General features: G+C 45.3%; 2 protein-coding genes across 2 annotated transcripts; one reads left to right on the top strand and one right to left on the bottom strand.

The window, feature by feature from the left end:
• Positions 1-347: 347 nt before the first annotated feature.
• On the bottom strand, positions 348-1,279 carry lage3 (L antigen family member 3). The gene is made up of 3 exons (XM_021590654.3): positions 1,180-1,279; positions 911-1,039; positions 348-756 (listed from the first exon to the last, which is right to left on the bottom strand). Exons 1-3 carry the CDS (start codon positions 1,227-1,229, stop codon positions 606-608), a joined length of 330 nt encoding a protein of 109 aa, XP_021446329.1. The 5' UTR covers positions 1,230-1,279; the 3' UTR covers positions 348-605.
• Positions 1,280-1,640: 361 nt separating this feature from the next.
• LOC110509641 (cGMP-dependent protein kinase 1) lies at positions 1,641-14,278 on the top strand. Its single transcript, XM_036968020.2, has 21 exons — positions 1,641-1,911; positions 2,194-2,393; positions 2,665-2,797; positions 2,915-2,981; positions 3,205-3,304; positions 5,907-6,020; positions 7,658-7,763; positions 8,987-9,050; positions 9,587-9,664; positions 9,861-9,955; positions 11,126-11,191; positions 11,496-11,570; positions 11,735-11,831; positions 11,949-12,088; positions 12,190-12,279; positions 12,560-12,701; positions 12,857-13,020; positions 13,143-13,265; positions 13,409-13,471; positions 13,700-13,766; positions 13,865-14,278. The coding sequence occupies exons 2-21, from the start codon at positions 2,198-2,200 to the stop codon at positions 13,961-13,963; spliced, it is 2,079 nt and encodes a 692-aa protein (XP_036823915.2). The 5' UTR covers positions 1,641-1,911; positions 2,194-2,197; the 3' UTR covers positions 13,964-14,278.
• The last annotated feature ends 231 nt before the right edge of the window (positions 14,279-14,509 follow it).

The following is a 14,509-nucleotide window of genomic DNA, read 5'->3' as shown; positions in this document are numbered from 1 at the left end:
GTCAAGTTGGCTGGATGTCCTTCGGGTGGTGGACCATTCTTGATACAGATGCGTGGAAAAACCCGACAGCGTTGCAGTTCTTGACCAACTCAAACCACCTGGCACCTACTCCCCATACAAAGGCACTTATATTTAGTCTTGCCAATTCACCCTCTGAATGGCACGCATTCAAAATCCATATCTCAGTGGTCTCGAGGCTTAGAAATCCTTCTTTAACCGGTCTCCTCCCCTTCCTCTACACTGAAGTGGCTTTAACAAGTGACATCGATAAAGGATCATAGCTTTCACCTGGTTAGTCTCACGGAAAGAGCAAGTGTTCCTAATGTTTCGTGCAATCACACTGATCATTTTGAAAAATTGAAAGTTTATTCCACAATACAACCAAATGAATACATAGACAAATCTAAACAAAGAAATAGTCTATCCATATGTCACTGAAATGAGGCAATTCCCATGTGTCTAAATAAAAAGCACTTGTACTTCTGTTTTTTTTTTGTTCCAGTAGTTCCACTTATTTGAATAGAATGATGGAAATTGGGACATGGGTGTCCCTCTGTACTGGGGATCATTACAGCTCATCCTGGGTTTCTCTTCTTTCCCTCTGGTCATGTCATCGTAGAGCTGACGGTGTGCGTTTGTGTGGTCACAGAGACAGGGGGTCCAAAGGCCTCCATGGTCTCCATCACAAGGGAGAGGTGGTCCATAAACGACCCCACAGAGACACGCAGAATACGGGCCTCATCTGCTCTCCACCTCCTAATGGAAAGAGGGATGGAAGAGACAGGAGATAGATTCACATGGACGGTCAGTATGATACAACTTAACCTCGTATACAGTGGTACCACCATATACACTTCCACCATTGATTACACTTGGTGGTAGTACACGCGAACACACAACAGACACTCACACAGACAGCGTGCAGCCGGACACCGTGAGCTCCTTGCTGATGCCTCCTTTCCGGGGCTCACGGTCTGGGGAGAGGGACTGGAGCGCGATGGACGCCTCGCGACTTGATGGGAACGGGACGTCTAGTACACTGCGGGACTGTCAAGGAAGTTTTCACTGATTCATGCTAAATTATCAAAATATGCATACAATATTAAAGAGGCAATTTACGACCAAGCGTTAATGTCAATAACCGTCATATTGACGTCTTATGTGGAGTACATAGGATACAATTCCAATTTGCCTTGCTTGTGATTGTTTTCCGTGCAGGGCGCCGCCATGATGGTTTTTCTTATAAGTAAATCAAGATGTGGCGACCGCAGATTCGTCTGGATGCAACAAATATAGATTTACAATCTGATGTGGAGATTCGTCACGGTTGATGAATAAAGTTGTTTTACATATACAAAAAAACGTAACGTGAATTTGTCTACATATAAAAAAGTTGTAAAAGTTGTTAACAATCTTATTAGCAATAGACCTATTCAACATATTGAGCTTGACACATCTCAGGCAAAACATGTGAATCCAATATGTATGTTAAGGATATTATTTAAATGATGTAAACTAATCACCCATACGTTTATGTAAAAAATATATCTACATTTGTATGCCAATGGACACGCGCGCACAGCTCCGCGTATGGCTACATTGAATACTCTAGAAATTGTAATTTGAGCGATCGGCTCTTCACTCGAGCGCAACCGGCAAAGGGAGAGAATGTGTCTGGTTGGTATGTCTATCTTCATGATCTGAAGTGTCTTTATACACCTTTAAAACTTCCGTTTTTAATTAACATTCGTCGCAGTCTCATTTCGATTAGCCTGTCCTGTTTGATTTTCACATCAGCTATAAATCAATTTACACACGATGAGATTGAAGATCGGCACATAACTGTGAGTGCAGCATTAGCAGTCGGTACGCGCATCTTCTTCACTTACACCCAGACAAGCGCTTGGACAGGTAAGACAACATGTTTTACATCTTCAAATGTATTTTTACTGCATTAACGCGACATCCCCAAAGTATCAGTAAGTGGTTTATGTGTGTTAGATATTTCCGTTTTATAGTAACCTGCATGTGCATATGGTTATTGTATTTCACTGTGTTTGTGTGGATTAAGCAATAATGAATTCAGCATGTGGTGGAGTCCCCAAAACTCACTAGTGAAACTCTTTATTCCCCATTCCTGTGTGTGTGCCTCTGTCTGACTGCCTTTCCTCCTGCATGTAATGTGCATATCAGGGCTATGGGTACTTTGAGGGACTTGCAGTTTGCACTGCAGCTGAAGATCGAGGAGCTCCGCCAGAGAGACAGTCTGATAGATGAGCTGGAGTTGGAGCTGGACACCAAGGATGATCTCATCCGACAGCTGCAGACAGAACTGGACCGCCATCGCAACGCTCCTCAACACGCAGGGGCCACTGGGAGCACAGAGAACACAGGTAGGTGCTACTCGTTACACCCTTACATGACATGAACATGCACCTCTAATACAACACAGACCTAGGGGAAACGGAAAACAACACAGGGTACCAGACCAGTCATAATGCACCTGGAGGTGTTCAAGTGAATTCAAGGGTAGTTAGGCATGAACCTGTGAGCCATCACTCTCACGGCTAATGTGACAGATTGGGGTTGAACGCGGTCTCCTAACTGCCACAAGACTGTGTTAGCTCGCTGAGGTAAAGCCTGACCAAAATGGGTGTCTGTCAGGACCCGGGCTGTCCCCACCAGTGCCTGATGAGCCGCAGAGGACTAAGAGACAGGCAATATCAGCAGAACCCACAGCCCTGGACCCTGCCCAACTCGCACACGTCACACTCACCAACTACAGCAAGAGTGAAGAGTGAGTACGCGCACGTGCACACACACACACACACACACACACACACACACACACACACACACACACACACACACACACACACACACACACTGATCCTGTCTCTGTACATGTGTACAGGTCTAGAGAGCTGATCCATAGAGCTCTGTTGGAGAATGAATTCATGAAACACCTGGAGCAGGGACAGGTACTAGTATTACTACAACTGTATAGTATTACTGTGGTACTACTGCTACTCTCACTGTCTATTCTTAGATATCCAATTATTTATCCCCCCCCCTCTCTCTCACATACTCTCTCTTTCTCTCTCAATTTAATGAAACAAGTGCTATATTTTTATTAACGGGTCTCTTGCTTTGTCTCTCTCTCTTTGTCTCTTTCTCTATGTCTCTCTCACTCTCACTCTGTAGATTCAGACCATAGTTGACTGTATGCATCCCACTCGTCTGGCCCGGGGCTGCTGTGTCATACAGGAGGGAGACGACGGATCTCTGGTCTATGTGCTGGAGGGTGAGAGGCATGGAGGGAGGTGGAGGGATGGGGAGGAGGGAGGGATGAAGCGAAAGAGAGGACGGGGAAAAATAGGGCAATGACGAGGGATAGAGAGAAGGGGGAGCGAGGGTGAGCGAGAAGGCGAGAGAGGGTGACAGGTGGAGGGAGGGAGGGTGAGAGATGGAGGGAGCGAGGGTGAAAGAGAAGAGGGCGAGACTGTGAGAGAGGAAGGGGGGAGGGAAGTAGATAGGAGATAAGTTATGACAGTCTAGGCGAAAGGGGAGGCAAGGGAGGGACAGATAATACCACAATGAGACAGATATTTCACAGAATGTATAAATGTGAAGCATCCGGTTGGTGTTTCACTACCAAATATGGTAGTGAGAGGAAGCCCAGTGGCCGGCAGTGGGAGATGATGGAACAAGATGGATTTTGCCAGACATTCTGCTAATTTACTCATCAAACATTTGATCTCAATACAGTTCTCTGTTCCCAAAACTACAATTTGTTACGAACAGATTGGACTACGTTCTTTAGACTTTACCCTTTGCCAAGATTTTTAAAATAGAAGGTGTGGAAATGTGAATTGAGTTACTGCTCACGCGCACTTTAGAGTACGAGTTCCCCAAATGCTAGCAAACGCCAATAGGATCTCATTAGCTCGTTTTTGGCTCTGCCCACCTCCTTGCTTGTTCTGCCATCTATGGCTCATTGCTCCCATTTGAAACAACAGGCTGTGGTCTATCTTGGTTTAGTTATAAGAATCTTTGATTATACTATATATATCAGGTGATATCATACAGTGAGCTCACTGTAGCAGAGGCAGACAGGTCACACACACACACACACACACACACACACACACACACACACACTTCTTGCTCTCTCAGGCGCTTTGAAACATCTGTTCCTGACACCTCGACTCCTCTCCCCTGAAAAATATCTAATCTGTCCTCTCTCTTTTTACCAGAGTCTCTTTGTCTCTCTCTGTTTCTCATTCACACACACACAGACACACACAATTAGACCATGTTGATTATACAGTCCATTCACTTTGGTAAACATCCATCTAGAGAGTATGGGTGTATTACCATGAAGAGATGATTAATATTAATGCAGTCCTTTACAGTTGAAGTCAGAAGTTTACATACATCTTAGCCAAATACATTTAAACTCAGTTTTTCACAATTCCTGACATTTAATCCTAGTAAAAATTCCCAGTCTTAGGTCAGTTAGGATCACCACTTTATTTTAAGAATGTGAAATGTCAGAATAATATTAAAGAGAATGAAATAATTTCAGCTTTTATGCTTTTATTTCTTTCATTGCATTACGAGTGGCTCAGAAGTTTACATAGACTCAATTAGTATTGGTAGCATTGCCTTTAAATTATTTAATTTGGGTCAAACGTTTCGGGTAGCCTTCCACAAGCATCCCACAATAAGTTGGGTGAATTTTGGCCCCTTTGTGATGGCCACTCCAATAACTTGACTTTGTTGTCCTTAAGCCATTTTGCCACAACTTTGGAAGTATGCTTGGGGTCATTGTCCATTTGGAAGATCCATTTGCGACCAAGCTTTAACTTCCTGACTGATGTCTTGAGATCTTGCTTCAATATATCTACATAATTTTCCAGCCTCATGATGCCATAGATTTTGTGAAGCCCAGCAGTCCCTCCTACACCAAAGCACCCACACAACATGATGCTGCCACCCCCGTGCTTCACAGTTGCAATGGTGTGCTTTGGCTTGCAAGCCTCACCCTTTTTCCTCCAAACATAACAATGGTCATTAAGGCCAAACAGTTCTATTTTTGTTACCAGAGGACATTTCTCCAAAAAGTACCATCTTTGTCCCCATGTGCAGTTGCGAACTGATACTTTTGTACCTGTTTCCTCCACCATCATCACAAGGTTCTTTGCTGTTGTTCTGGGATTGATTTGCATTTTTCGCACCAAAGAACGTTAATCTCTAGGAGACAAAACGTGTCTCCTTCCTGAGCGGTATGACGGCTGCGTGGTCCCATGGTGTTTATACTTGAGTACTATTGTTTGTAAAGATGAACGTGGTACCTTCAGGCGTTTGAACATTGTTCCAAGGATGAACCAGACTGGTGGAGGTCTACAATTTTTTTTCTGAGGTCTTGGCTGATTTCTTTTCATTTTGCCATGATGTCAAGCAAAGAGGGACTGAGTTTGAAGGTAGGCCTGGAAATACATCCACAGGTGTTTCAGAAGCTTCTAAATCCGTGGCATAATTTTCTGGAATTTTCTAATCTGTTTAAAGGCACAGTCAACTTAGTGTATGTAAACATCTGACCCACTGGAATTGTGATACAGTGAATTATAGTGAAATAATCTGTCTGTTAACAATTGTTGGGAAAATTACTTGTGTCATGCACAAAGTAGATGTCCTAACTGACTTGCCTAAAGTTTGTTAACAAGAAGTTTGTGGAGTGGTTGAAAAAACGAGTTTTAATGACTCCAACCTAAATGTATGTAAACTTCCGACTTCAACTGTAAGTGTGAATGGTTGGGGAGTTCTGTTCAGTTCAGGCAGGTTTGATGATGTAATGTTGTTTATGTGCGTGCCTGAGTGTGTGCGGTTGTGTGTGTGTGTAGAGGGAAAGGTGGAGGTGACTAAAGGGGAACAAAAGCTGTGCACCATCGATCCCGGGAAGGTCTTTGGAGAACTGGCCATCCTCTACAACTGTACCAGGACTGCTACTGTTACAGGTAACACACACACACACACACACATCGCTGCTATTTTAGGTAAAACACACACACACTTATTTGATTGAGTTCAGGATTAGGAATTGTTTTTGTAATTTCTTCATCCTCCTCTCTGCCACTGACGTTTAGTCTGATGGATTGAGGTGAGATTTGGTGTCAGACGTGTGTGTGTGTGTGTATGCATGTGTTTAGGCTAAGTGATTGGGGTGAGGCGTGGTGTCAGATCTACGCTGTGCTAAAAGTATTTATTTAATTTCAGCAGAGAGATACAGTAATAATTGAAAAACACACACACACACACACACACACACTCTGTAGGCGGTGACTGTCTGATTTGGGCTGTAATATGCCAGTCCTGTCAGTAGGCTGCCTGCCTGTGTGTGTGTGTGCGCGTGAGTATGTGTCCACCTCCGCAGTTCACAAATCATCCTCTGACATCTTTTAATCTTTCTTCTTTTTTTTGTCTCTCTCTCTCTCTGAGTGGTGAAGTGTTTACTGTACAATGCTATTCAGGGTCAGGCAGTTATTGGTCTGCTGAGCGAGAGAGGGAGAGAGAGATGTGAATAGGAAAAGAAACAACTCCTCTGACTGCTTTCTCAGTCCCTCTCCTTTAGCATCTCTCCCCCATCCTTTCCCCTCCTCTGTCCTCTCCTCTTTCCACACCCGCAAGTCTTTTGATTGGACCATGTGTTTTGTCCCTTCATTCTTCCTCATGTCTCTGTCTCTCTCCATCACCGGAGTTGATTGACAGGTAGTGAACATGTGTGGTGTGGGCGGAGGGGGTGAGGACAGGGTCTGTGAGGGGCTGCAGGAGGAGGTGAAATGTGTATATATATAAATATAATCTATATAATTACCCTCTTATTAGAGGTGTGTGTGTGTGTGTGTGTGTGTGTGTGTGTGTGTGTGTGTGTGTGTGTGTGTGTGTGTGTGTGTGTGTGTGTGTGTTATAGCAGATAATTAGAGTGGGAATGTGAAGGCTCTCATCTCTAGAAGGAGAACTGTTGAGATAATGGCATTTGCTATCAACTGCTATGTGTACTGTGCTGCCGCGTGTTGTTGCACATGTGACTGCGTGTGTACTTTTGTCCGTGTATTATTGTGTGTGTATGTTTTTCATAAAGTGCGCAGTACGTGTGGTTGTAAATGTGTGTGAGAGAAAAAGAGCGAGACCTTGAAACTGTGCCCTGTTCATTCCTTTTGCAACCACACACACACACACACGCACGCAGGGCCTGCATCTCTCTGATTGTTTGTGTATGTGAGTCTTTCATTGAGATTGAGAACCACACACACACACACACGCACGCATGGCCTGCATCTCTCTGATTGTTTGTGTATGTGAGTCTTTCATTGAGATTCCCTCGACTGGCTACTTGCTAAAGAATTGATTCATATTATCGTCTTTGTGTTGAACGGGATGGAGAGTGTTCCTGTGAGCAGTAGGTGTGAATATGGAGGCTTTGAAATTCATTGAAATTGTCCTGCTCTTCTTTCACCCCTCCACTTCCTCATATCTCTCTCTGAACCCTTCTCTCTGCCTTTCTGTCCCCCTCTCTTCTCTCTCTCTCTCCCCCTCTCTTTTTCCTCTCCCTCTTTCTTCCTCTGTCTTTCTCGCTCTCCATTTCTCCCTCCAGCTCTGACGGACATTAAGCTGTGGGCGATAGACAGACAGGGTTTCCAGACCATCATGATGAGGACTGGACTCATTAAACACTCCCAGTATATGGAGTTCCTCCGCAGGTAACACACACACACACACACACACGCACAGCTAACACACACACAAACACACAAACACAGGCACGCACGCACACACACACAAACACAAACACAAACACAGGCACAGGCACGCACGCACACACGCATGCACCCACACACACACACACACACACACAAACACAGGCACACACCCACACACACACACACACAGGCACGCACGCACACATGTATGCACACACACACACACAAGCACAGGCACGCACGCACCCACACACACACACAAACACAGGCACGCACGCACGCACCCACACACACACACACAAACACAGGCACGCACGCACGCACCCACACACACACACACACAAACACAGGCACGCACGCACCCACACACACACACACACACACACACAAACACAGGCACGCATGCACACACACACACAAGCACGGTTCGCTTCTGCTTGGAACACACTCTTTATTCTGCAGCTATGCAGACTTCTGTGAGCCTAGTTGGATAGACAGATGATTAAGATTCAGTAGCCACAGAACACAGAATGTTCGCTAGCTTCTGTCTCGTCTAGGGTTGCAAAGCTACAAGTCATTTACCAAAGTTACTGGAATACTCTGTCATTTTGGTATTTAACAGGTAATCTATGGTAATTTTGGAAATGTATACTAAAATAACTATTTTTTTAAAATAAGTATTTATATTATTCATGTTTTATATCCGTGTCCTTATCGTGTGTAACTAACGTACGAGCGGATGGACAGAAGGATACACATTCCTCTCCACGATTTCATCTGAGGGACAATAAAGTGCTGAAACCCTCATATTAAATGGTATTCACTAAGTTGATGGTTTATATTTAAAATAATGTATTACAGCTTCGCCACTCTATTTTTTATTTTAAAATCATATTTTTAGATTATTTGATATATTCTATTATTCTATATTCTATATTCTAAGTCCACGCAGAGGGCCAGAGATAATTACAAACACCTGAGATAATCTGAAGTACCCCAAATGGCCACTAGATGTTTTGTAATAAATTACATGAAATTCTTGAAAGTTACCAAAATTCTAGTAGTTTACTGGTAAACTTAGAAAGTTTCAAGTAATATACCCTCCCTTTGCAACCCTAGTCACGTATTTTCAAATTATTATTATTCACACAATTGATTTTGGCAAGCATGTTGTTGTTCTCTCTCCATCGCTCTCTCTCTCCCTCTCTTTCTCTTTCTGTCAGTGTTCCCTCCTTTCAGTCGTTGCCTGAGGACGTTCTTAGTAAGGTAGCTGATGTTCTGGAGGAGGTGAGGAGTGCACACACACACACACACACACACACACACACACACACACACACACACACACACACAAGCATGGTCAGATGGAGAGCAGCTGGTGGTGACAGTCAGTGTGGATTTGTTTTAAGAGTTTGTGTGTTCGTGTGTGTGCGTGAGGGCACTTGCGTGTGTGTGTGTGTTAACTGCATACTGCCATAGTCACATGCCTTCCAGCTTTTAGAGACACGCAGACTGTTTCTCCTTTCTGTGGGAAAGTGCTTCTGTCTGAGAGCCATGCCCCTCTCTCTCTTTTCCCTTGCTGTCCTCTCTCTCCATCTCTCCCTCCCTCCATCTTTCACTCTCTCCCTTTGTCTCTCTGCCCACCTCTCTCTCTCCTATTCTGCTGTTCTTTCTCTTTCCCCCTCCCTTGTCCTCTCCTGCTCCCCACCTCTCTCTCTCTCCTCCTCTGCTGTCCTCTGTCTCTCTCCCTCTCCCTTATCCTCTCCCACTCCCTTTCCTCATCTCTCTTTCTCCCTCTCTCTATCTATCTCTCTCTCGCTCAGACTCACTATAGTGAAGGTGATTACATCATCAGGCAGGGCGCCACAGGAGACACCTTCTTCATCATCAGCGAAGGACAGGTAAGGAAGAGGAGGTGGAGGAGAGAAGTGTATAAAATCACAATCACACTGCCACCATGTGGACACAATCAGTAATGCAATTAAAACATACCAGTAATAATCATAATTTAAGTTCACAGACTTCCTCCCAATAACTTCCTCTCTCTTCCCCTCTCCTCTCCCCCCTTTTTTTCTTGTCTCTCCTGTCTGCGCTCAGGTAAAGGTCACGCAACAGAAATCATCCAATGAGGAGCCAGAGTTTCTGACCACACTCTCTAGGGGGGACTGGTTTGGAGAGCAGGCGCTAAAAGGGTGAGACAACAGCACCTCTAACAACCAAACAACAAAAAGCAGCTTTAGAGAACAACCAAACACACCTCTAACAACCAAACAACAACAAGCAGCTTTAGAGAACAACCAAACACACCTCTAACAACCAAACAACAACAAGCAGCTTTAGAGAACAACCAAACACTCCCCTCTAACAACCAAACAACAACAAGCAGCTTTAGAGAACAACCAAACACTCCCCTCTAACAACCAAACAACACCTCTAACAACCAAACAACACCTCTAACAACCAAACACACCTCTAACAACCAAACAACACCTCTAACAACCAAACAACACCTCTAACAGCCAAGCAACAACCAGCAACTTTAGAGAACAACCAAACACACCACTAACAACTAAACAACTCCTCTAACAACCAAACAACACCTCTAACAACCAAACAACAACAAGCAGCTTTAGAGAACAACCAAACACTCCCCTCTAACAACCAAACAACACCTCTAACAACCAAACAACAAGCAGCAGCTTTAGAGAACAACCAAAAAACACCTCTAACAACCAAACAACAACAAACAGCTTTAGAGAACAACCAAACACACCTCTGACAACCAAACAACACCTCTAACAACCAAACAACACCACTAACAACCAAACAACACCTCTAACAACCAAACAACACCACTAACAACCAAACACACCTCTAACAACCAAACAACACCTCTAACAACCAAACAACACCACTAACAACCAAACAACAACAAACAGCTTTAGAGAACAACCAAACACTCCCCTCTAACAACCAAACAACAACAAGCAGCTTTAGAGAACAACCAAACACTCCCCTCTAACAACCAAACACACCTTTAACAACCAAACAACACCTCTAACAACCAAACAACAACCAGCAGCTTTAGAGAACAACCAAAAAACACCTCTAACAACCAAACAACACCACTAACAACCAAAAAACAACAAACAGCTTTAGAGAACAACCAAAAAACACCTCTAACAACCAAACAACAACCAGCAGCTTTAGAGAACAACCAAACACACCAACCAATTGCCTAAGTAAACATATAGTCTCATATGATTAGAGTAGAGTTGTGTTTTGCAAAGGAAAATAATAAAGATGACTGCTTATTTATGTTTATAATGAATGAATGAATAAATATTTCTCTCTCTCCCCAGGGAGGATGTTCGTACGGCCAGTGTCACAGCAGTAGGGGGAGTGACCTGTCTGGTCGTGGACAGAGAGTGAGAGACCCTTGGGGGGAGAAAGCAAGAGTGTGTGTGTGTGTGTGTGTGTGTGTGTCCCACAGGAGGCTGCTGAGTTGAGGATGGCTCAAAATAATGGCTGGAATGGAGTAAATGAGACCGTGTCAAACACATGGAAACCACGTGTTCGATGAGTTGACCATTCCACTCCGGTCATTACTATGAGCCCGTCCTCCCCAATTAAGGCGCCACCAACCTCCTGTGGTGCGTGTGTGTGTGTAACTGAACCCTTCTTCGTTGGTAGATGCGGGGTTGTGTAACCCTAACCCCTCCCCTGTTCCAGGTCGTTCATGCAGCTGATAGGAGGGCTTGATGACGACAGCAGCAGACACAACGAGAGTGACGAGCTCAAGGCCAAGTAAGTGTCGCTACACCTCTGAATTCTCTTCTTTCGATCCTCCTTTCTCTTGTTTCACCCAAACTAAGTTTAGTACATTTGGTTTGTGATATATCCAACCACACAGACTCGCTAGTTTCAGTGAAAAGATATTGGGCAATTGATTGACCCCCCTCCGTCTCCAGGTTGGAGGCAGAGGCAGTGTTTTTCTCCAGCGTGTCTCTCAACGATTTCCACGTCATCTGCACCCTCGGAATTGGAGGCTTCAGTCGCGTCGAACTGGTGGGTGCGAGTGTGTGTATAACGTGTGTGCGCTAACAGGACTGTGTGTGTGTGCAACGCCTGTGTGTGTGTGTGTGTGTTTTAATATGTATAATGTGTGTGTGTGTGTGTGTTCAGGTGCAGTTGAAGAGTGACACCAGCAGGACGTTTGCTATGAAGGTTCTGAAGAAGCGTCACATTCTGGACACCAGCCAACAGGGCCACATCCTCTCAGAGAGACGCATCATGATGGACGCACACGGCCCCTTCACCGTCCGGTACACACACACACAAACACACACACACACCACACAGCCACTTCACTGACAATTACGCACACACACACACACACACACTGACGCTGTGTGTCCTTGTCCAGGTTGTATCGGACGTTTAGGGACTCTAAGTATCTGTACATGCTGCAGGAGGCCTGTCTGGGAGGAGAACTGTGGACTCTACTGAGTGCCAGGTGTGTGTGTAGGTCTAGAACGTCTCCAAATGAAACCTGACTGTACACAAACTGCTCAGCCAGCTATCAACTAACCCTAGCGTCATGCCCACATCCCGGTTCAACTCTAACCCTCAACCACAATCCACAACCTAACCCTAGCTTCACGTCCACCTCCCAGTTCAACCCGAACCAGAACCCTCGCCCTGGCAAATTGTTACATATCAATAGAGTCGCGGTTGATAGTCTGAGCACCCCTGGATCATCTATGGGCCTAAACATGTTTATCTGACTCTTCTAGGGGTTCGTTTGAGGACGGCACCACACGGTTCTATACAGGCTGTGTTGTAGAGGCTCTGGTCTTCCTCCATGTTCGAGGCATCATCTACAGAGACCTCAAACCTGAGAACATCATACTGGACCAACGAGGATACGCCAAACTGGTACTAGTGCACGCACAAACACCTCCGACGCGGCATTGAGTTTTCGGAATAAGCATGCAGTGTGGTTTTTCCTTCGTCTTCAGTTGATTGAATCTCGGGGCGCAGACACACAGAACAAAAAGCACCATATTTAAGTGTGCGTGTTTATCTATCAGGTGGACTTTGGCTTTGCTAAGAAGGTGGGTCTGGGTCAGAAGACGTGGACGTTCTGTGGGACTCCAGAATACGTGGCCCCAGAGATCATCCTGAACAAGGGACACGACATCTCTGCAGACTGCTGGTCCCTGGGGATACTCATCTATGAACTGCTCAGCGGCAGGTACACCGCGCGCGCGTGTGTGTGTGTGTGTGTGCGCGCGCTCAGATATGGGATCTTCTTATTGGTCTCAATGCCGGGATTGTCTTTCTCTATCTCTCTCTCCCTCCCCACCTCCTCTCCAGTCCTCCGTTCTCTGGTTCTGACCCTATGAACACCTATAACATCATCCTGAGAGGAATCGACATGGTGGAGTTCCCCAAGAAGATCTCCAAGAGTGCTGCCAACCTCATCAAACGCCTCTGCAGGTTACACGCCCACACAAACAAACACACACACCCACACACACCACGCACAAACACAGAGCATAGAGACCTCATCAAATGGTGCTTGCTGCAGAGTGTGTATATGTGACTGTGTGTGTGTGTGTGTGTGTATGTGTGTTGCCCAGGGACAACCCATCTGAGAGGGTGGGGAACCAGAAGAATGGGGTGAAGGACATCCAGAAACACAAGTAAGAGTTACCGTGGTGACGAGGACTGCTGGACCTACCAGCCAATAGGACTGCATGGAACAGAAATAGCTACATTCTCTGAAAGGACGTTTTGTTCTTCAGCTCCCATGCAGATTATTTTGCCTCAATTAGGGTGCCATTTTTGGACACAGCCACGGTCATCGTGATACAACAACGAGAGCTGAGTTTAGTTGTCCTAGCTGTGATTCTTTTTTTATTTGTCTTCAGGTGGTTTGAAGGTTTCAATTGGGAGGGCCTCCGACAGACAACTCTGGCCCCTCCTTTCACTCCTACTGTGAGTATACACGTTAATACACACACACATATACACACACACACACACACACACACACACACACACACACACACTCAGCCGTGTCTCATCTTTCCCAGGTGGAGGGTCCACTGGACACCAGAAACTTTGACTGCTTCCCCGATGACAGCGAGGCCCCGCCCCCAGACGAGGAGTCCGGCTGGGACCTGGAGTTCTAATTGGACAACATACATTATGTAGAACAGACATGCCCTTTCTGACATGTAGATTAAGGCATCGCGTCAGCTCCAATAATGGCCTTTCTGTCTGCGCCCTCCCCAATGCGAACCTGGTTGTGCTAGGTTTAACTGGTGGGTTTACCAGGTGAGTTAGGAGTATCTGACAGGTTACCAGGTAAGCTAAGTATGTCAGGTTGTGACTCTGCCAAAGTGAGCTGGGGGAGTCATAGAACCCCCAGGTAGCAGCGGCCAATCAGCTGCTGTTGTCACCGACTCCTCGTGACAGTTTTCTACAATACAATAAGAGTTTTTGGAGATTTGTTTGTGTTCATCTGTTTTGACTGGGGTGATTGTTAGTTCCCGCAGTATTTGGTCGTAAAATATATAACCAAAATAAAAAACATCTATCAAAAAACATTCAACTCTGTAGCAAATGTCTGAATAACTCGACAGAGCGGCGTCGTGCAGGAGCACCCAGAGGGAGAGAGATGTGACTGTGCATGTCAAGGGAAGAATAAGGGGTGTGAGAATGAATGAGGGGAAAGT

This window comes from Oncorhynchus mykiss, chromosome 29 (assembly GCF_057628025.1).
Source record: "Oncorhynchus mykiss isolate SJ-2025 chromosome 29, ASM5762802v1, whole genome shotgun sequence".
In the NCBI taxonomy this organism is placed as follows: domain Eukaryota; kingdom Metazoa; phylum Chordata; class Actinopteri; order Salmoniformes; family Salmonidae; genus Oncorhynchus; species Oncorhynchus mykiss.
This window is presented reverse-complemented; position numbering and strand designations above follow the sequence as displayed.

Excerpts from the sequence above, each read along its gene's own strand:
- lage3 (XM_021590654.3), bottom strand. The coding sequence starts at position 1,229 with ATGGCGGCGCCCTGCACGGAAAACAATCACAAGCAAGGCAAATTGGAA. Across the intron at positions 1,040-1,179 it reads AAGCAAGGCAAATTGGAATT|TGTACTAGACGTCCCGTTCC; the intron begins GTATCCTATGTA and ends ACAGTCCCGCAG. Across the intron at positions 757-910 it reads TCCGGCTGCACGCTGTCTGT|GAGGTGGAGAGCAGATGAGG; the intron begins GTGAGTGTCTGT and ends TCTTTCCATTAG.
- LOC110509641 (XM_036968020.2), top strand. The coding sequence starts at position 2,198 with ATGGGTACTTTGAGGGACTTGCAGTTTGCACTGCAGCTGAAGATCGAG. Across the intron at positions 2,394-2,664 it reads TGGGAGCACAGAGAACACAG|GACCCGGGCTGTCCCCACCA; the intron begins GTAGGTGCTACT and ends GGTGTCTGTCAG. Across the intron at positions 13,472-13,699 it reads AAGGACATCCAGAAACACAA|GTGGTTTGAAGGTTTCAATT; the intron begins GTAAGAGTTACC and ends ATTTGTCTTCAG.